Genomic DNA, 22,400 nt, shown 5'->3' with positions numbered 1-22,400 from the left:
GTCTGGCTGTCCAAATAGCTCTTTAAAAAGCCTCCAGTTGATTCAAAATGCCGCAGCAAGAGCATTGACAGGAATTAGCAAGAGAGATCATATTACTCCAGTTTTAGCTTCTCTTCACTGGCTCCCTTTAAAGTCTAGAATAGAATTTAAAAACCTCCTCCTTACATACAAGGCCCTTAAAGGCCTAGCTCCATCGTATCTTAATGACCTTATTGTACCATATCATCCCAGCAGATCACTTCGGTCTGAAAGTGCAGGCCTACTTGTGGTTCCTAGAATTTCAAAAAGTAGAATGGGAGGTAGAGCTTTCAGCTATCAGGCTCCTCTCCTGTGGAACCAGCTCCCAGTTTGGGTTCGGGAGGCAGACACTCTCTCTATTTTTAAGGTCAGGCTTAAGACTTTCCTTTTTGATCAGGCTTATAGTTAGGGCTGGACTAAACCATCCCTTAGTTATGCTGCTATAGGCCTAGGCTGCTGGGGGACGATGCACCAAACACATGTCCTCCTTCTTTCTTCTCTCTCCTCTCTCGCATCCTCCACTTTCTTTTCTCTGGCACAGAGCTCTTGCCCTCTAATTTCCTATATACTTCTAGTCATACAATTCTGTGCTATTACTATGTAGAATGTTTACTGCTGTGTGTGTCCCACCCCCCTTCCCCCCCTTCCCCCCTCTTCCCCCCTCTTCTTGTGAGTATCTCTGGCCTGGAGTGGTGTGTTTCCCGTGGAGCTCTATACTACATCTGTTGTCGTGGTCTCATCAGCCTGCCCAGTCTTCATGGAATCCTGCAGTTATCCACTCCTACCTGAATGAACAATTCTCCAACCTGCCTATGATTCCTCTTACATTTTCACACTGTCATGTAACATCATCAGTTTGTATCATAAGATTCCACATGTACACTTTAGTCAGATATGTGTATCTATGACAGATGTATGTTTATCTTGCTGTTCTCTTCTCTTCTCTCTTTGCTGTTCTCTTCTCTCTTTCTTCTGTCTGTACCCGGCTGGCCTTAGGCAGATGGGTCCCTCCATATGAGCTGGGTTCTGCTCGAGGTTTCTTCCTGTTAAAAGGGAGTTTTTCCTTGCCACCGTTGCCTTCAGGCTTGCTCTGGGGGTTTCAGGCCGGGTTTTTGTAAAGCGTCTTGAGACGATTTGTATTGTTATTGACGCTATATAAATAAAATTGAATTGAATTGAATTGAATGAAGACTGTTATGATGAAAAGTTAACAGCTGTGTGGTGTCTCTAGAATCTCTCATCACATGAATCAACAAGTCTTCAGGTTTGTAGACATGCTAACTTTGTTGAACGCTGCCTTTTCTGCCAGGAACATTAATCATGAGACTTTAGTGAGGAACTCTAATGAAGTCTCCATCTCATAAAGATTTTATGTCTGGTAACAAGTTGAGGACCTAAGACCTGAGCCTGTGTTAGCTGCTAGCTGCTATTAGCTGAACTTCAGTGTTGGTCTGAGGTTTGGTTTTATGGTGTCGTCATATATTCTGCTCTTTCATCACAGCAACATATTTATTGATGTCAAACAGAATCTCTACTGCAGAATCTTTCTGCTGGCAACAAGTTATTTAACCCCAACTGATACAATGAGTAGCTTCTCATTTCTTAAACAACCATGTCCAACAACCATCCTGTGGTTGTGGAAAAGATGTTTTCTGTTTGAGAAGGGTCACATCATTGGCATGCATCAAGCAGAAAAAAACATCTAAGGAGATTGTAGAAACTACTAAAATTGGGTTAGGAACGGTCCAACGCATTATTAAAAACTGGAAGGATAGTGAGGAACCATTGTCTTCGAGGAAGAAATGTGGTTGGAAAAAAATCCTGATTGATCGTGATCGGCGATCACTTAAACGTTTGGTGAAATCACATCAAAGAAAAACAACAGTTGAACTCAGGGCTATGTTTAATAGTGAAAGTAAGAACATTTCCACACGTACAATGTGAAGGGAACTCAAGAGATCAGGACTGAACAGCTGTGTAGCCTAGAAAATCACTAATCAGTGAGGCTAACCAGAAAAAAAGGCTTCAGTTTTCTAGGGAGCATAAAGATTGGACTCTAGAGCAATGGAAGAAGATTCACGTGGTCTGATGAGTCCAGATGTACCCTGTTCCAGAGTGATGGGGGCATCAGGGTAAGAAGAGAGGCAGATGAAGTGATGCACCCATCATGCCTAGTGTCTACTGTACAAGCCTGTGGGGGCAGTACTATGATCTGGGGTTGCTGCAGTTGCTCAGGTCTAGGTTCAGCAACATTATGTTGCCCAAAGAATGAGGTCAGCTGACTACCTGAATATACTGAATGACCAGGTTATTCCATCAATGGATCATATTCCAAGATGACAATGAGAGGATTCATGGGGCTAAGATTGTGAAAGAGTGGTTCAGGGAACATGAGACATCATTTTCACACATGGATTAGCCACCACAGAGTCCAGACCTTAACCCCATTGAGAATCTTTGGGATGTGCTGGAGAAGGCTTTGCACAGTGATCAAATTCTCTCAATATACCGACATGTTCACTGTCAGGTCAGATGTGTCTGAAAGAGATTTTGTGTGTGTTGTTCAAAATGAAATAAAAACTTTCAGAAATAAAGGATTAAAACTGTTCAGTCAAAGTTCGTTTTAGGAGAACAGAAAAGCTAATGATGAAAACTGTGGAGACAACTCTAAACCCAAAGATCCCAAGAAGAGTTTACCACCTAAAAGCTGAGCTGAACAATGTTTTCAAAAGTGCTCTGTTATAAAAGGTGTCAGCTTCACACTGCTCCTCATCCGGGAACAAGTCTGATAACTCCACCCTGATCCTGGAACAGCTCTACTCATGTTTCCTTGTTCCCTCCCATGAAGATGGGTGTAACCAGCATGTGTGAGAGCTGACTGGCTCCATTCACTGCAGAATCACATGTTGTTCAGATCATAACTTCTAGCAAACAGAAACTGAAACAGTCGTCGACACTGAGAGGTGAAATGGAGCAGAAAGGAGTTCAGCTGGACAGAAAAACCTTCTCTTGTTCCATCTGTCTGGATCTACTGAAGGATCCCGTGGCTATTCCCTGTGGACACAGCTACTGCATGAACTGTATTAAAAGCCACTGGGATGGAGAAGACCAGAAGGGAATCTACAGCTGTCCTCAGTGCAGGAAGACTTTCATACCGAGGCCTGTCCTGGAGACAAACACCATCATAGCAGAGTTAGTGGAGCAACTGAAGAAGACTGGACTCCAAGCTGCTCCAGCTGATCACTGCTATGCTGGACCTGAAGATGTGGCCTGTGATGTCTGCACTGGGAGGAAGCGGAAAGCCTTCAAGTCCTGCCTCAACTGTCCGGCCTCTTACTGTGAGAAACACATCCAACCTCACTATGATGCAGCTCCATTAAAGAAACACAAGCTGGTGGAGCCCTCCAAGAAGCTCCAGGAGAACATCTGCTCTCATCATGATGAGGTGATGAAGATTTTCTGTCGTACTGATCAGCAGACTATCTGTTATCTCTGTTTAATGGATAAACATAAAGGCCATGAAGCTGTACCAGCTGCAGCAGAAAGGACTGAGAAGCAGAAGGAGGTAGAGGTGATGCTACAAAATATTCTGCAGGGAATCCAGGAGAGAAAGAAAGATGTGGAGCTGCTTGGACAGGAGCTGAAGGCCATCAATGGCTCTGCTGATAAAACAGTGGAGGACAGTCAGGAGATCTTCACTGAGATGATCCGTCTCATCCAGAAAACAAGCTCTGATATGAAGCAGCTGGTCAGATCCCAGCAGGAAACGGAAAAGAGTCGAGTCAAAGATCTTCAGGAGAAGCTGGAGCAGGAGATCACTGAGCTGGAGAGGAAAGGCTCCGAGCTGAAGCAGCTCTTAAACACAGAGGATCACAACCAGTTTCTACACAACTACCCCTCACTGCCACCACCCAGTGAGTCTACACACTCATCCAGCATCAAGATTCGTCCTCTGAGGTACTTTGATGACGTGAAAGCAGCTGTGACAGAGACCAGAGAGAAACTACAGGACATTCTGAGAGAGACGTGGACAAACATCTCACTGACAGTGACTGAAGTGGATGTTTTACTGCCACAACCAGAGCCAACGACCAGAGATGAATTCTTGAAATATTCATGTGAAATCACACTGGATCCAAACACAGCAAACACAAAGCTGTTATTATCTGAGGGGAACAGAAAAGTAACATTAATGAATCAACAACAGTCTTATTCTGATCATCCAGAAAGATTCACTGTTTCTCCTCAGGTCCTGAGTAGAGAGAGTCTGACTGGACGTTGTTACTGGGAGGTGGAGTGGAGAGGAGGAGGAGTTTATGTAGCAGTCGCATACAAGAATATCAGCAGAGCAGGAAGCTCAGATGAATGCTCATTTGGATCAAATGACAAATCTTGGTCATTATATTGTTACACAAATAGCTATGTATTTTACTACAACAAAGTCTCAAGTGTCGTCTCAGGTCCTGATTCCTCCAGAGTAGGAGTGTACCTGGATCACAGAGCAGGTATTCTGTCTTTCTACAGCGTCTCTGAAACCATGACTCTCCTCCACAGAGTCCAGACCACATTCACTCAGCCTCTCTATGCTGGCCTTCGGTTACTTGATTTTGGAGTCACTGCTGAGTTGATTAAAGTCAAATAGACAGAAGTCACTTGAGGGACAGTTGGTTAAAATGTGTCTTTTAGTCTCCTGGTGATTTGGTGTCCATCGCTGTAGCTGAGAGCTCATTGTTCTTCACTGCACAGAGATCAGCTGTCAGTCACACTTTCTGGGCGGTACTTTGACGTCTCCTGGTTTGTTGTTTGCTTGATGTTGGACTTTGTTTGGGTGGCGCTCATTCCTGTGTCTGTTTAGCCACGGAGTCTCTCCCTGCTCACCATGACTTTGATTCAGCTAAACTGACATTTGTCCACACGAAAATCTAAACTTGTCTGTGCTCTAAACGTCTCATGAATATTTGTGTTGATGTGTTTGTATGTTGTTGTTTCTCTTCTGCTGCATGGGCCCCAACAGAGAAATCAGCAGACCTTCCTTTATCACAGAGATTTAGTTCTGACTTTGGAAAGAAAGAAATCTACAATTATATCTCCATTGATTGGTTTGGGGACCACATGTTGTTGTTGTTCAAATGGATGAACAGACGAGCTCATGTCAACTGTAGTGATCATGATCATCATCAATCAGGACATCAGTCATTATTTGATTGTACATAGCTGATATTCTGAGTCCAACTAACTGATTGTGTGGATGAAGTGAATCTGTGAATCATGAAATCACTGAACAAGAGTCATTTATCAGACTTTACTGATTTAATGGGAGAACAAACTGAAGCTTCACATGATGAATAAAGCTGCTGTTTGTCACACATTAAGAAATGACCGTCTCTTGTCTTTATTCCAAGATCTCAAATAAAGCCCATGGAGAATGTGGAGCTAATATGAGAGTATAACTGAGACAGTTTTCCTCCTGAAACACCACAAAGTACAGAGTTGATGTTTAGAGCAGAAGAACGTTTGTCAGTCAGTCAACTCTCTTCAATGAAACAGCTCGGTCACAGAGAAATGAGCAGCCTTTCTGTCACGTGGTGATTTTTACAACCCAGATTTAGTTCTTGATCTCAGTCGATAAACAGGTTTCATTCCACGAGACTTAAAATGTTGAAAAGACTCCAAATGAAGTGGGAGAAGTTTGGTGGTGAACACGTTTAGTCCTCAGCAAACTGAAGATAGTAGATATGATGAAGATGTGGACTTGATGATGATTTATGGGACATCTGACTGAACTGTACTCTCAGACCAGCGTTAGCTTTGAAAAACATCCTGGCAAATAAGTCGTCATGTGCATCATATGAAATGATTTACACACTCAGAACAATGAGCAGCCACACATGTGGTGACCAGGGAGCAGTTTAGGAGGTTAGGGGCTTTGCTCAAGTGGAGGAAAGGTGTTGGAATTATAAGCATTTTATACATAGTCCTTGATTTTCAGCAGGGACTCAAAAGCTCTTTCATGGACAGATGTGAGATAGTCCTTCATTACTTCTTCATCAATTAAGCAGATAAAATGACTGAGTTATCTCCCAGTGTGTTACTTGATATGGAAATTGTTGCTGCAAAGTCAGAAGATATGTTTAAAGGAGCTCCAGTGAAACTGGGCTTGTAATTCCTCCAGTTTGTATGTGAATATCCTCAAATTAAAGCTGAGAGTCTGCACTTTAATCCCAGATTCATTATAGAACTGTAACTTGAATATGTTCTGATCAACAGGTAAAACAACAGAAACAGTGTCCAAACACATATGGAGTGGATTTCTAAAAGTGGCGTTTTATCCCACAGGACTTGAACGCACCAGATCATTTCACAGCTTGTAAATGTGGTTTGATCTCCCTGATAACATGTGATGAAGTCAAACTGTGGACAAAGTGAGTTGAGGAGCTTTAACCTCCACTACATCCCTGGTTAGCAGGATGAAGGCGCCCTCTTGTGGTCTTCATCACATTTCAGAACAGATCAGATTTGTACCTGAAGAAGCCTTGGATGAGTGCTGGAACATCTTCAAGAGACAGTGAACTAACACAAGTTATGAGTATGTGATGTTTACGTTATCAAAGCAGCAGATGATGGAGAAAAACTCTGACCTTCTGGCCTCAAATGCCCCTTTAAATCAGAGGTCCTCATTTAGCAGGTCATGGACCAATACCAGACAACAAACCATTTACTACTGGACCATGAGGAGACAATATGATCCTGCAAACTCCCTGAATAATGAACACATCATTGTAGGTTATCTGTGCTGCAGACTCACTGAACTTGTCGTGTCCTCTCACCACCAGGGGGAGCTCTCTGTTTATGAGCTGCTGCAGAGAAACAACAAATGTCAGTGTGTGATAAATATGGGAATACCATCAGAATCAATCAGCTAAATATAAAGAGACTTTAAAAGAATGATTGTGCTGCCCTGGCAGAGCGTTGACTGTAGCAATGCTGTAGACAGACAGTTAACAATCCCAAGTCCTCCAATAAACACACAGCCTTGACTTTTATGGTATTTTAATAAAGACTCGTTGCTTCCTTTGCTTTGTTTGGAAAATTGAAACATTACAAAAAATATACAGTTCACTTTTTGTCACATTTAGTTCACTTAATTCATTCATTCATTAAAACAATGTAAACGTTTAAAACATGCCTTCAAAAACAAAACACATAATACAATTATAGACACATTAGTTCCAGATACTTTGTTTCCAAGGCAGAAGTTTATCAGAAAAGAAATCAGTGACTGAGCTCAATGAAAACTGTTTGACTGCAGTAAATACCTCTGACCAGTAGGTGTCAGTAAATAACTGATTTTAACCTCTGAACTCATAAAGGTCACTTTTCAACTTGTTTAACTTAAAGACAGAACACTGACAAACTGAGTAATATGACTATTTAATACAGGAAAATATGGAGGTTAAATATCTCAATAAAGTTAATTTCGAAGGCAAGAGCTGCTGCTGCTGCTGCTATAAATATATCATGAAACATCAGAGCTGCTGCTTCATGTACACGATGCAGGACTGTGACTTTCTGATCAGTTGTCAGTTCTCCTCTGCCTGATAGGAGCTCTGTGTCATATTCACTTCAAATGTTGCTGCTGAGGAGACAGAGAGAAAAAGAGAGGAGCAGACACACTGAGAACTGGAACGTGGGAGTCTTTCAACTCCATCATTGAAGACTGAGAATTGATTTGGACTTCATCAAGTCAATTTCTAAACTGACCACAGACACATGAGTTGAGGATGATGAGCAGCAGGATCCTGCAGATCATCTTCAGGTGAAGAGTCATGAACACATGAGGCCGACGGTCACTCTCTGCAGATACAACAAGTACAATCTATTGCACTGTTCTGTCACAAGGTGGCGCCACTTTCATTGGATAGGCAAAGGGGAAACTTTCCATGCAAGGTGTCAGGACCCATTTCATAAAAATGAACAGAACTAAAAGACAGAATTGCATTTCTAAATGTATTTTCCGAAAACATTTCTACTTCTATTCTCAGAATACATTTCTAAATTTATTATCCTCTAAAGTTGACTTTAAATATGTTTGTATGGCTCTTGATGTTTTGTTATTATCTTTAGCAGAACATTGAAGTTGAAATCTCAGTGTTCTTTCCATTTTCCTCCATAAAATATGCAACAGCCCAGATGGCTTTAGTTCTCCAGTCATCTGTGTATAAAGATTTTTTCTTCCTAGTGGTACCATTACTTTATGAGTGGCACTCAGTGGGTTGCCAAAATAGAGTTGTGAAGGTGAATAACTGGTTCAGGATCATTTCTGCATTTTTTTTTTTTTCATTACTGAGGAAGCACCACTTGCAAGAGTAGATGATCGCTGCATGTGCCTCATCTACTCTTGCATTCAGGAAACCATCAGCTTTATGTGGCATCACAGCCAGGTGGACCAATGAACTAGAATGACTCCCTGGCTCAGCTCAGCTCAGATCATTTCAACAATAGTTTTTATGCATCTGCTCCAGACTGGAGGAATCCTTAAATGAAAGGTCAGCTGATAGAAGCTGCTTGGTTCCGGCCTATACTGATGCTCCTGACATTTAACAGAGGTAGTATCAGCAGAACTCTTCTGTTCATCCCAGTTTTCTCTATGACAAGAATGTGTTTCTGTCACAAGGAGCGAGAACTATTCAATAGTGACTAAAATATTTTGGCAGTTCTGAAACCAGTTAGTCTTGAAGCTGCACCTCTCAGACACACCCTGTGAAGTGTTGTGTAATGTAAAAAAAAAAAAAAAAAAACTATCAGAAAAATTGATCCTCATTTATCTTTTATAGCTCTGATTGGAAAATAAACACAGTCCCTCCTCATTCACTTTTGAACCAAGTTCAATCCTGCAGCTCCTCTGAAACATTGTTTTGCTGTTGTGTAGTGAAGCAGTTCTTTCCACAAGCTTCTCCATCCATATGTGCTTGGATCGATCACAGAAGTAAAGTAGCTGCTGTGTATTTGTAGTAAAACACAGATTATTGGCTGCTGCACTAAAAAGGGAAACAACAATGTCCCCATGAAAGCTCCACGGTTGATATTCGATATTGTTGTTGGTTTTCATAACTGTGCTCAAACAAAAACCTAAATGTGTTGTTGAACATTTTCTTTCCACCAGTCTGAAAGAAGACAAGTTATACAGTAGAGGCAGAAGAGAGCAAATAAGTCAGTTTTCAGAGAGCAAATCTGAAAACTGAGTTGACCCATGAAAAAACATGGATTGAACCTCTAGTGTCTCCTTAAAGTCTTCAGGTCTTCCAGTAATGCTCTTCTTCAGTATGTTAGCTGCAGCTTCAGTATCAGTGAGTTACTTTGTTTTCATGTTCAGTCTGAATCAATAGTCGACTGACCAATAGACTTCTAATGACTAAAATAAAAGCTGATTATAACTTAAGTTTTTTCAAGGGACTGAATTAATCAGCATTAAAAGCTCATCCAGTAGAATTAGTGTGCAACTGTAACATGTCTGTGGCATCTATGACTATGAATGATGTGGATTTTATTCTGATTTGTTTTGTAGGTCTGCTCCTCTTTCTGGAATAAATCAAAATCTGATAACTCCTCCCCCTTTTTGGAGCAGCCAGTCAGTCAATCAACTGTCTCCAGTGGACAGGTCTTCTAGATATGGGCCTTCTCCAGCTACTCCTATTCTTTCATCTGCCCAGTTGGTGAGTGTCAGCTTCCCTTTGTCAGTGTTCACTAGAAGTTAAGAGGAACGTTTGGCCTGTTTAAGTTGAAGTGTCTTATTCTTCTATTGATCCCATTGTTGTTTCTTTATGAAGTAATTTGGAGCTGTTGTAACAGAACAGGTGTTATAAAGATGATTTCTGTTATCGTTGATTTCAAAGTGAGAGTTTGAACAAACTGTTGCTTTGCAGTGAATGTAATCATTTCATATTTGGTTAGAAAAGAGTACCAACACCAATAGAACATGGTCCTTAATGAGGAAAATAAGAATAAACACTTGAGTGATTCCTTTAATTCATACACAGATCGACCATAACATTATGATGTTATGATTATCTGGGTATCATGGCTCCTGTCAGTGTGTGAGATATATCAGACAGCAAAAGAACATTTTGTCCTCAAAGAAGATGTTAGAAGCAGGAATAATGGACAAGTGTAAGGATTAGAACGCCCCTGAAAAGGACCAAACTGTGATGACTAGACAGCATTTTGGTCACATTGGTCAGATGACACAGAGGTCATCTTCTGGAACATTTTGACGACAATGTGAGAGTATGAGGAAATGTGAGAGTACGAGGATTCCCCGTTGGCCATGAACACAATGCCAAGTGAGTGCAACAAGCTGCTGATATAACACATAGTCTACCTGCAAAGTTTTACCAGCAATGGAAGCAACAACCAGAGTCAGTAACAAGCTAGGTGTGTGGCTGCACCAATCCCAACAATCCTCTCTTCAAACTGGGCATCTTAAGAATTACAGACACCAACTCATGCATGTAACACAGCCACACATGTGCAGGATAGAGCTAAATCTTCCGCATAACAGAATCATTTGTCCTGCATCATGCGTTCTGGTCCCGCATGTGGCACAGACCGAACAAAGGAAAAATATTTTTCACACACTCTATCTCTCTCTCTCACCATTTGGTTTTCCGTTACATTAATTTAATTCAATTTTTATTTATATAGCGTCAATAACAATACAAATCGTCTCAAGACGCTTTACAAAAACCTGGCCTGAAACCCCCAGAGCAAGCCTGAAGGCAACGGTGGCAAGGAAAAACTCCCTTTTAACAGGAAGAAACCTCGAGCAGAACCCAGCTCATATGGAGGGACCCATCTGCCTAAGGCCAGCCGGGTACAGACAGAAGAAAGAGAGAAGAGAACAGCAAAGAGAGAAGAGAAGAGAACAGCAAGATAAACATACATCTGTCATAGATACACATATCTGACTAAAGCGTACATGTGGAATCTTATGATACAAACTGATGATGTTACATGACAGTTTGAAAATGTAAGAGGAATCATAGGAAGGTTAGAAGTATACATTGTGTTTTCATTTATTGTCTTTTGAATAAGTGTTTTTGAATATACAATGCAGCTTAGTATTTGCACCCCTCACAATTTCTGCATGAAAATAATCAGCGGATTTTCACAGAAGTCTTGACAGAAGACAAAGAGAACCCTATCAAACAAATGAAACAAAAATATGTTTTTGTGTTTGTTTATTCAAAATGAATAAACAAAAAAATGAATTATTTGTACCAATCTGTGAGGTGCAAAACACTTGTTTCCAGTATCTGCTGTGACCTCCTTCTGCAGCAATAACCGCAGCTATAGTTTCTGGTAACTGCTGATCTGTCCTCTACAACAGCTTGGAGGAATTTTAGCCCATTCCTCAGAATAGAACCACTTCAGTTCTGAGCCACAGACGGGGTGGCTGTGGCTCAGTAGGTAGAGCGGGTTGTCCACGAACCAGAGGGTTAGCGGTTCGATCCCCGGATTGTGCCACAGGCCGAAGTGTCCTTGAGCAAGACACTGAACCCCCAGTTGCTCCCAGTGTGTGGCACTGGTGTGTGAATGCGTGACTGTTTGTGTGAGCGAACGGGTAGATGTGTCTCTGACTATAAAGCGCTTTGAGTACCAATAGGTAGAAAAGCGCTATATAAAAGCAAGGCCATTTACCATTTACCATGTTGGTGGGTTTCCTCACATGAACTGCTTGCTTCAGGTCCTTCCACAACATTTCTATTAGATTAAGGTCAGGACTTTGTCTTGGCCGGACAGGACTCAGTTTTCTCTTCAGACTCAGCTCGTGGAGAGATGTCCTGACATTTTAACAATCATACTGATAATAACTATATCGGCTCCTACTAAACCCAACACAAGTGATGCCCCGCGTGAGGCACAGTACTGTAAGCAATTATTCTTAATGTCCTCAAGTTGATTAACACAAAGAAATCTGACTCTGTGTTTAGACTGACAAAGGATTTCTATATTCAAGACCATCCATCACAGGATTTGACATCCAGAAATATTTTGTGCATTTTTGTGAACATTTAGAATATATAGAGAGAATTAAGAGTTTAGTACTGACTGTTGCTGACACACGTTTCAGCCTTAAAAATGTACCAGCCAGTGAATGAGTTAAATAAGCTAATGGAATTAGCTGTTACTATCAGTTACTATGTTCCACCTTGAGTCAACTTTGGAGAATGTTGCCATGCCCTTCTGGGTCCCTATCTAATCTTAAATAAATAAAATGATGAGATTCATAAAGGCTTTTCTTATTGTCCCTGCATTCTCCTAGATCACGTCTATACCGTGTGACTGTCCAAGAAATAGGTATGTTAAAGTTAATGAAGTGTGATGAGGGTAACTCATACTCATAGTATTGAATGAAGATCTCCTAGTACCACTTTGCCAAACATACACATTGTGTACATCCATAGATACAGCTAATACACTGGTGAATCACAAGGCTACATATGGAGGTGGCAGAGTTTATAAAGAGTCAATCAGCTCCTTCATTTTACTGAGAAATCAAAGCCAACAATCCACTCAAGGCTTTTAGAGCTTAAATCTTGATGCTGAACATTTCACTCACTATCAACAGCACACATGAAATGTTAGCTCTTATCAACTAAAACCAATGGAAGCAGTAACAATAAAACCTCTTGTTGATTTTTGTCTGAAAACTTCTCAGTTTTCTCTGTGACAGGAATGTCTTTGTGTCATAAGGAGCTGCAACTTTCAACTGATCCACCAAAGAGAAATATTCAATGCGTCAGTGACTAACAATATTTTGACAGGTTTTAAATCCAGTTAGACCTGATGCTGCATCTCTCAGACGCACCCAGTGTAGTGTTGTTGATGTCAAAAGAGATGTAAAGAGCAATTGATCCTCATTTATCTTTTAAATAGGAGACTGGAAAATAACCACCCTCCTTCTTTGTCATGAGTTTAGATTTATGAAGCAACTGTTGGACCAACTTCTTACTCCTCTGAAGCAGTTCCTCCGTGCAACTACAAACAGGTAAGTAGGCTCTAACTGTTTGTATTCACTGTAGATTATTTACCTGACTGATGGTAGGTCATTTATTCAGATCAGGAAATCAGTTCAAAGCAGACAAAAGTTTTCATATTAGCTGTTAAATCTTAAATTCTTTCCCATGACTCTTCATTGTTCAGTAGTAGTTAAAAAATGTCACCATAATAAGCCCTTACGTTTGGATTGATCACAGAAGTAGCTGCTGCATATTTGTATGTAAAACACAGATTTATCGGTTTTATGTATGTCTCATTATACAAATGCTGAATGATCTTGATGAATTTAACAAAATGAAAGATCTATATTATCTACATTAATAGATCAAATTAGCCAACACTGAAAGCTTATAAACTAGAATTAGTGTAAAGTGATGTAAAACGTCTGTAGTAGCTATGACATGAATGATGTGGATTTTATCCTGCTTTATTTTTTGATCTTATTCACTTAACGTTCTTATTCACGCCAAATCTCACCAAAATGAACAACACTGTTTATAGAGATAACTACTGATATAATTCTAAGACATTTGGTAATGATGGGAATTTGACTCCAGAGAGTGAGGGGTAAAGAGTCACCATATGTCAACAATCAGTTTTTATGTCCAGATCAACATCTGACTGCAAAACACCAGAAAGGGTTTTAGCAGTAAAACTTCACAAACAAACAATGTATGCCTCATCTAGTAATAAGTCAAAGTCTGATAACCACTCCCTCTTCTTGGAGCAGTTCCACTCATATTTCCTCATGTTTCCTTGTTCCCTCTCCTTCAGATCTCTACATTAAAGATGGGTGTAACCAGCATGTGGTGAAGTGTGAGAGCTGACAGGCTCCATTCACTGTAAAATCACATGTTGTTCAGATCAGAGATCAAACCAGTTTCACTTCTAGCAAACAGAAACTCACACAGTCACCAACACTGAGAGGTGAAATGGAGCAGAAAGGAGTTCAGCTGGACAGAAAAACCTTCTCTTGTTCCATCTGTCTGAATCTACTGAAAGATCCTGTGACTACTTCCTGTGGACACAGCTACTGCATGAACTGTATTAAAAGCCACTGGGATGAAGAAGACCAGAGGGGAATCTACAGCTGCCCTCAGTGCAGGAAGACTTTCATACCGAGGCCTGTCCTGGAGAAAAACACCATATTGGTAGAGTTAGTGGAGCAGCTGAAGCAGACTGGACTCCAAGCTGCTCCAGCTGATCACTGCTATGCTGGACCTGAAGATGTGGCCTGTGATGTCTGCACTGGGAGGAAGCTGAGAGCCTTCAAGTCCTGTCCGATCTGTCTGGCCTGTTACTGTGAGAAACACCTCCAACCTCACTATGATGCAGCTCCATTACAGAAACACAAGCTGGTGGAGCCCTCCAAGAAGCTCCAGGAGAACATCTGCTCTCGTCATGATGAGGTGATGAAGATTTTCTGTCGTACTGATCAGCAGAGTATCTGTTATCTCTGCACAATGGATGAACATAAAGGCCATGAAACAGTCCCAGTTGCAGCAGAAAGGACTGAGAATCAGAAAGAGGTGCAGGTGATGCTACAAAAAATCCTGCATGGAATCCAGGAGAGAAAGAAAGATGTGGAGCTGCTTGGACAGGAGCTGAAGGCCATCAATGGCTCTGCTGATAAAACAGTGGAGGACAGTCAGGAAATCTTCAATGAGATGATCCGTCTCATCCAGAAAAGTAGCTCTGATGTGGAGCAGCTGGTCAGATCCCAGCAGGAAACTGAAAAGAGTCGAGTCAAAGATCTTCAGGAGAAGCTGGAGCAGGAGATCACTGAGCTGGAGAGGAAAGGCTCCGAGCTGAAGCAGCTCTTAAACACAGAGGACCACAACCAGTTTCTACACAACTACCCCTCACTGCCACCACCCAGTGAGTCTACACACTCATCCAGCATCAAGATTCGTCCTCTGAGGAACTTTGATGATGTGAAAGCAGCTGTGACAGAGACCAGAGAGAAACTACAGGACATTCTGAGAGAGACATGGACAAACATCTCACTGACAGTGACTGAAGTGGATGTTTTACTGCCACAACCAGAGCCAAAGACCAGAGATGAATTCTTGAAATATTCATGTGAAATCACACTGGATCCAAACACAGCAAACACATGGCTGTTATTATCTGAGGACAACAGAAAAGTAACATTAATGAATCAACAACAGTCTTATTCTGATCATCCAGACAGATTTACTGATTATTGTCAGGTCCTGAGTAGAGAGAGTCTGACTGGACGTTGTTACTGGGAGGTGGAGTGGAGAGGAGGAGGAGTTTATGTAGCAGTCGCATACAAGAATATCAGCAGAGCAGGAAGCTCAGATGAATGCTCATTTGGATCAAATGACAAATCTTGGTCATTATATTGTTACACAAATAGCTATGTATTTTACTACAACAAAGTCTCAAGTGTCGTCTCAGGTCCTGATTCCTCCAGAGTAGGAGTGTACCTGGATCACAGAGCAGGTATTCTGTCTTTCTACAGCGTCTCTGAAACCATGACTCTCCTTCACAGAGTCCAGACCACATTCACTCAGCCTCTCTATGCTGGACTTCACCCTCTTGGTTCTGGAGTCACTGCTGAGTTGATTTAAGTCAAATAGACAGAAGTCACTTTAGGGACAGTTGGTTAAAATGTGTCTTTTAGTCTCCAGGTGATTTGGTGTCCATCGCTGTAGCTGAGAGCTCATTGTTGTGTCATGTCTTCACTGCACAGAGGTCAGCTGTCAATCACACTTTCTGGGCGGTACTTTGACGTCTCCTGGTTTGTTGTTTGCTTGATGCTGGACTTTGTTTGGGTGGCGCTCCTTCCTGTGTCTGTTTAGCCACGGAGGCTCTCCTTGCTCAACATGACTTTGATTCAGCTAAACTGATATTTGTCCACATGAAAATCTAAACTTGCTCTGAACGTCTCATGATTATTTGTGTTGATGTGTTTGTATGTTGTTGTTTCTCTGTTCTGACAGTTAAGAATTCTGACTTTTGAAAGAAATAAATCTACAATTACATCTCCATTGATTGGTTTGTTGTTGAAATGGATGAACAGACGAGCTCATGTCAACTGTAGTGATCATGATCATCATCAATCAGGACATCAGTCATTATTTGATTGTACATAGCTGATATTCTGAGTTCAACTAACTGATTGTGTGGATGAAGTCAATCTGTGAATCATGAAATCACTGAACAAGAGTCATTTATCAGACTTTACTGATTTAATGGGAGAACAAACTGAAGCTTCACATGATGAATAAAGCTGCTGTTTCTTACACATGAAGAAATTACCGTCTCTTGTCTTTATTCCAGAATCTCAAACAAAGCCCGTGGAGAAAATGTGGAGCTAATATGAAAGTATAACTGAGGCAGTTTTCCTCCTGAAACACCACAAAGTACAGAGTTGATGTTTAGAGCAGAAGAACATTTGTCAGTCAGTCAACTCTCTTCACAAGACTCACAGATTGACCGTATGGTCGTCCACAACTGTGGAGATGAAAATAAATCTCAAAGTGAGGGAAAACAAACACTGAAATTACAGCTATGAAAAGTGAGATATTATGTTGAGGCTGGATGGAGTCATTAGAAGAAGAGACTGCTGGAAGTTTTTGAATGAGCTAAGGGACTATCTGCGTTTTGTCATGCAACATTTGGACATGCAGTCATAACACTCATATCACATGAAAAGAAGAAAGTAAACCCCTACATTCATAACACCTTTAAAATGGTTCAGACTACAATCAGGGTTCCAGATTTGCTGCCAGTCTTCAGATCTTCCTTCAAGTTGTCTTAATTTAACCTCTGGGTCAGAGCTACTGCTCTCTAAGGTCTTCAGAAAAAAAACAACGGAAGCTCTTTAGAAAACAAAGATGATTTCATTAATTTTGAAGCTCTCACACTTTAAAGGCCAGAAGGTCAGAGTGGGTCAGTAGTTACAGATTGTGCTTTTGTGCAGAAGCTCTTTAGAAAACAAAAATGATTTCATTCTGTTTTTCTCCATCATCTGCTGCTTTGATAACGTAAACATCACATATTCAAAACTTGTGTTAGTTCACTGTCTTTTGAAGATGTTCCAGCAGTCTTTCTTCTGTCAATACAACAACGTTTTTAAAGTCATGGAGGGTGAAACTAAGTGGATTTGAACACGTTTAAATAAATGAATAAAGCACCTGAAGCAATACAAAGAAGTCTTTTTATTAGTTGATGACAATGTCCCAACTTTCCCATCAGCTGGTGTTTTCTACTGGAGATGTATACTGAGAAGTAAGACACTCTGAGACGTGGGTTTTCCTTGTGCCACTTTTATTTCTGGATTAAATACAGATTTCAACTGATCACACAAAGACCCAAGTGTGTTTTCCATCATTACCATTTGAATTTACTGTCGATGTTTATTTTAGATTACGGATATACAAATAGGTCAGCACAAAGCAGAGCTAGCTGTTATTCTGTTACTGGTAGCAGGAAAGGACATTCTGGTGACGGAGAGAGAATTGTGTTAGAGGGAGGAAAAGGAGGGTTAGAGGTTGGAGAAGGAGGTGAGTTTGATGGAGTTTGATGAGGAGCTGAAAGCTGAAAGGAAGAGATGTACTTGGGAGAGTAACGGCGGCGTCTGCACGAGCTATATATTGACATGTTGCAAGGCAAATGGAGGCAAGTGGTTTGTGTTTGACAGTCACAGTAACACGTAGGGTGGTGGTGTCTAGAGTGTGACTAGGAGCAGAAACATTAACCAGAAAAAAGCAGAAGCAGAAAGAACCAGCAAAAAGTATTATAAGTGGTGGTAGCTGGACTGAATGTGGAAGTAGAAGACGCAGATGCTGTAGGTGGCGGGCAGTTGCATGTACGGTTAAGGTCTTTGTAAAACTTGTTAAGGTCTTTGTAAAACTTATTAACATTTGTGTGGAGAGGACATTCTGATCTAGGAAACACTTCAAATGTTTTTCCCAGTTCGTTGTGGAGCTCCTCCAGAGTCATAGTCTCCAGGTATTGTTCTGTAGGTTCAATGTTCTCACCCCAGTGTGCACTAGCTAACCATTTCTTCTCTTTGCTGCTGTAGCAGCAGAATGCTGACCAGAGCATGGAAGGAATATTAACCCTGTTGTTGAGGGTGTTGCTGGTGCTGGGCCGTGCGCCAATTACTACAAAACCTTCTATTTTATTATTGTTGTTGATGCAGTATTTATCCATAACACATTTGATGCATTGTTCCATGTAGTTCCAGCTTTTCTGGTTTAAGTTTTTGATTTGTGGAACAATGTTGGTCAGGGTGAAGGTGGAATTTATTTCAGTTTGATCATATCCATAAGAGCTTGGTAACAAATGGCCTTTGTCATAATTGTTGTTGTCATTGTAGTCGATGAACCCAGCCTGGTGGTTGTAGGTTTTCTGTTTGTCTACTAACACCATGTTGTCGTTTCTGTCATCTGGGTTCTCAAGCTGTAACAATTAAAAACTAAATGACTGTTTCATACAAGGTTACATCAAAGTAGATTCAAAGTAAAGTTAGTATTTGGTTCCACAAAGTTATCCTTAGGAAGTAAACAAGACTATTTTTTGGTGCTTTTGCTTCATTTTCAAAGTAAATTCAGATTGAGAGTTTAGACAATAATTTGGTCTCAACAATGTCCAAAGAGTCAGGTAGAGTAACTGACACTGTGGCAATGCACTGCAGCATCATAACAGTTTATTTCATGTATTTTCAACTGATTAACAACTTTTAACTGATGTCAGATAAAATGAGACTTGTCAAAAACATCTACAAATACTTTAGTATTAAGGTATTTTCTGTGGTTCAATCATCCATGGGGGGGGGGCTTAGGTCTGTTGCCATGACTCCCTCTGTACTTTGCAGCAGAAAACACTGGGATCCTGTTCACGGTGTCATAAAGCGTCACAAAGGTTCTGATGTTGTTCAAAGTCTGGCAAATAGGTTTGTATCTGTTCTGGTTCAGGATGTTCCCTCCCTCCAAGATTCTTGGGATATTTGGTGGATTATTGTTAAGAGAGAATCCTTCACAGTCTGCTATCGAGTTCACCACTTCAGTTTCTGTGGGAACGACGGACAGAAGGAGGAGAGCAGCGAGGGGCAGGAGAGCCTTCAGTAATGTCATGGTGGATCACTGTAAAAAATAAAATAAATATCAGTGTATTATAGTTTGTTGCATGTCAAGTTAAAGTTAAATGAACTGATCAACTGAAAACCCATGATTGTTCACACTATATTCACTCTTTATTTGATGAAACTGTGGATCAACCTCTATGAAGACGTGTTAATTATTAATTACTAGTCATGTGTTAGAAGAGAAAAGACAAATCTAATAAAACACATTTAAAGTTTGATAGATGGATAGATTCATCCTGAAAGAAAATGTTAATTATCTTTGTTGCTGCTTACGTCAGCTCTATTAACAGACTCAGTTTAGTCTGACTGTGTCCACAAAAAATAAAATAAATGATAAAAAAAAATAAATAAAATAAAACTACACTTAAAATTTCAGAAAATTCTTAATAAAATACAAATGTCTCAGTAACTTGTGCTCTGTGTTTGTATTCACTGAATTACAGACACAAGGAGAAAATAAACTGAAACTGAAGAAAAACTCACCGTTGCGAAGGTTTCCTGAAAATCTCTTGACCTTGTCTCTCTGTGTTCACAGCAGCAGTAACAGCATGATGGTCCTCCTCCAATATAAACTCAGCCTGAAGAGGAAGTCCAGCTTTTTTTCTTTTTCTGCATAATTTTTAAATAGTTGAATTCCCTTTAATTTGCATTAACCTGAGAAAGCTGAAGAAGCTAAACCACACCGTGTCTCTCCTTCACACGTTCAGAGTCTCAGTTTCCTTTTTCAAACAACAAAGCTCATTGTGGTTTGAACACTGAATGTTGTGAAAACCTGAAACTGGCTTAAACTAAAACAGAACAACCAGGTTTAAAAGTGAGTTTTTTGAAGAAATATATTCTATCATCCACAACATTATGACCACTGACCAGAGAACTAAATAACCAAACATTGTTCTGCTGGGAAACTCTTGGACCTGGCATTCATTCCTATGGATGTTACTTAGACATGCAGCACCCACCTAGACCAGACCAGGCACCCCCACCCCATAGCAATGACACTCCTTGATGGCAGCAGCCATCCCCAGCAGGATGCAGCCTGACACAGACACACACACAAAAACAGTTTTGGAACAACTAATAAAAAACATGAAGAACAGCACAAGGTGTTGACCTGGCCTCCAAATTCACTAGATCCCAAACTGATCAAGTATCTGTGGGATGATCCACAGAGGAGGCCCCTCCCCTCAAAGGCCCCCGAGTAACACCCTCAGAAGGCCCATGTCCATTTCCTGATGAATCACAACTGTTTTGCCAGGTCCAAAACTTTCCCAGCAGAACACTGAACAGTCACAAGATGGTCAATGTTATTTACTACTCCTGTCAGTAGTCATAATGTTGTGGCTGATGTGTGTATATACAGCACTGTATCCCTTTATCAGTGACGTTGAGTTCACATCTGTCATAGCTGAAGCCATAATCTGTCTTCACTTCACACTGGTACAGACCAGAGTCATCAGTCCTGAGTCTGGACACATGAAGTCTGATTCGTCCTTCTCTGAGGACGTCTTTGTCTCCCTGGACTCGTCCTGAAAACTGTTCATCCTGAGACTCTGACACCTCAGCACCTTCATATACATGATACAGAACCAACTCCTTCTGATTGGTGAACAAGCTACAGATGATAAACAGATATTTGTAGGAAGAGTCAGGTTTGGTGGTGAAGGTCCACTCCAGGGTGATGTTGTGGTTCTCCTCTGCCTGATAGGAGCTCTGTGTCACATTCACTTCAAATGTTGCTGCTGAGGAGACAGAGAGAGAAAGAGAGGAGCAGACACACTGAGAACTGGAACATGGGAGTCTTTCAACTCCATCATTGAAGACTGAGAATTGATTTGGACTTCATCAAGTCAATTTCTAAACTGACCACAGACACATGAGTTGAGGATGATGAGCAGCAGGATCCTGCAGATCATCTTCTCCCTGTGAGAGGAGACAGAGGTGAAGAGTCATGAACACATGAGGTCAAAGGTCACTCTCTGCAGATACAACAAGGACTAGCTATTGCACTGTTCTGTCACAAGGTTCTGAGGTTGTGGACGACGACTTTGTTTATGATGGACGTCCTTATCATTTTGAGCCAGAGTATACGGATGAGGAGCTTGTTGAAAAGAGGATGTGGAGGCAGAGAGAGGAACAGCTGGCCAAAGAACAACAAACGGTTGCACATCCGCGAATAGATAACAGGTAACTCCGGACTCCGGACGAGGAATAGCACTAGCATATCATAACAAAATATTGGTGAAATGAACGAGTTTTGTGGCAGATAATGTGTTATTTAGAGGCTGTGTTTTGGTGCCCCATTCACTCCCACTATATGAATATATGCAGATGTAAATGTCGTCCGAACGACTCCAAATGACACGAAAGTTATATGGATGAGTAAACGATCGTATTTTATGCCAGAAATAAGGTTGTTGTAATTAAAAACAAAAAACAAAAAACAGTAGTTAACTGTTCATGGCCAAGCAGGATGGATGTGAAACACCCATCACACTTATGCTGGATGGGTGCGAAACACACCCATCCAGCATAAGTGTGAAAACAATGCTGGATGGGTGTGAAAACACATGTGGTGACAGTTCAGAGTGTTTGGACTAAAGAGACTTTAGACTAATTATTTCCACTGACACCAGTTATTAATGCTGAAAGAACTTGAGTAACAGGAACACTATTTAACACAGACAAATATGGAAATGTGGCAAGGGTGGATGAATTATTATAAGTAGAGGAAATAACCGACAACGCCACCTAGGGAATTGCACCCCAGGAAATACTACTTCAAAACTGTAATGAAAAGCAAAACAAATTTTATTAACATTAATAATTAAATAAACAGGGACTGGAACTGCTGAGGAGAAAATAAGTCAACAAGACATTAAGGGAACTGAAATCTCTTTATTATAAAAATTAAGAAAAAGGGCCCTGACATTCAAATCTAAAACTAGGTTAAAATATGTTAAAATATTTAAAATTACCAATTCAACATAAACTACTGAAACTAAAGAAAAGTGAGTGGAGGCCACCTATAGAATGAGGCAGACTACACTGAGGAGTGCCTAGGGGTGCTACCACTACTCACCTCGTGAAACACAGCAACACAACAATCCTCACAGCAAATATGGTGCAGTCTACACTCGTGTCCCGGTGCTTCTACTCACATGCTTAAGTGTAGGAACCTCACCAGGGGTGCCTAGCCTCACTA

At 40.9% G+C, this 22,400-nt stretch overlaps 2 protein-coding genes across 2 annotated transcripts; both read left to right on the top strand.

Moving 5' to 3' along the window:
• Positions 1-2,971: 2,971 nt before the first annotated feature.
• Positions 2,972-4,684, top strand: LOC311493345 (tripartite motif-containing protein 16-like). The gene has a single exon (XM_084551958.1). It carries the CDS (start codon positions 2,987-2,989, stop codon positions 4,658-4,660), a length of 1,674 nt encoding a protein of 557 aa, XP_084408084.1. The 5' UTR covers positions 2,972-2,986; the 3' UTR covers positions 4,661-4,684.
• Positions 4,685-11,720: 7,036 nt separating this feature from the next.
• LOC311493337 (tripartite motif-containing protein 16-like) lies at positions 11,721-16,414 on the top strand. Its single transcript, XM_084551946.1, has 2 exons — positions 11,721-13,066; positions 13,852-16,414. The coding sequence occupies exon 2, from the start codon at positions 14,010-14,012 to the stop codon at positions 15,672-15,674; it is 1,665 nt and encodes a 554-aa protein (XP_084408072.1). The 5' UTR covers positions 11,721-13,066; positions 13,852-14,009; the 3' UTR covers positions 15,675-16,414.
• Positions 16,415-22,400: the final 5,986 nt, after the last annotated feature.

Source organism: Chelon labrosus (assembly GCF_963514085.1).
Source record: "Chelon labrosus genome assembly, chromosome: 1".
Lineage (NCBI taxonomy): Eukaryota > Metazoa > Chordata > Actinopteri > Mugiliformes > Mugilidae > Chelon > Chelon labrosus.
This window is presented reverse-complemented; position numbering and strand designations above follow the sequence as displayed.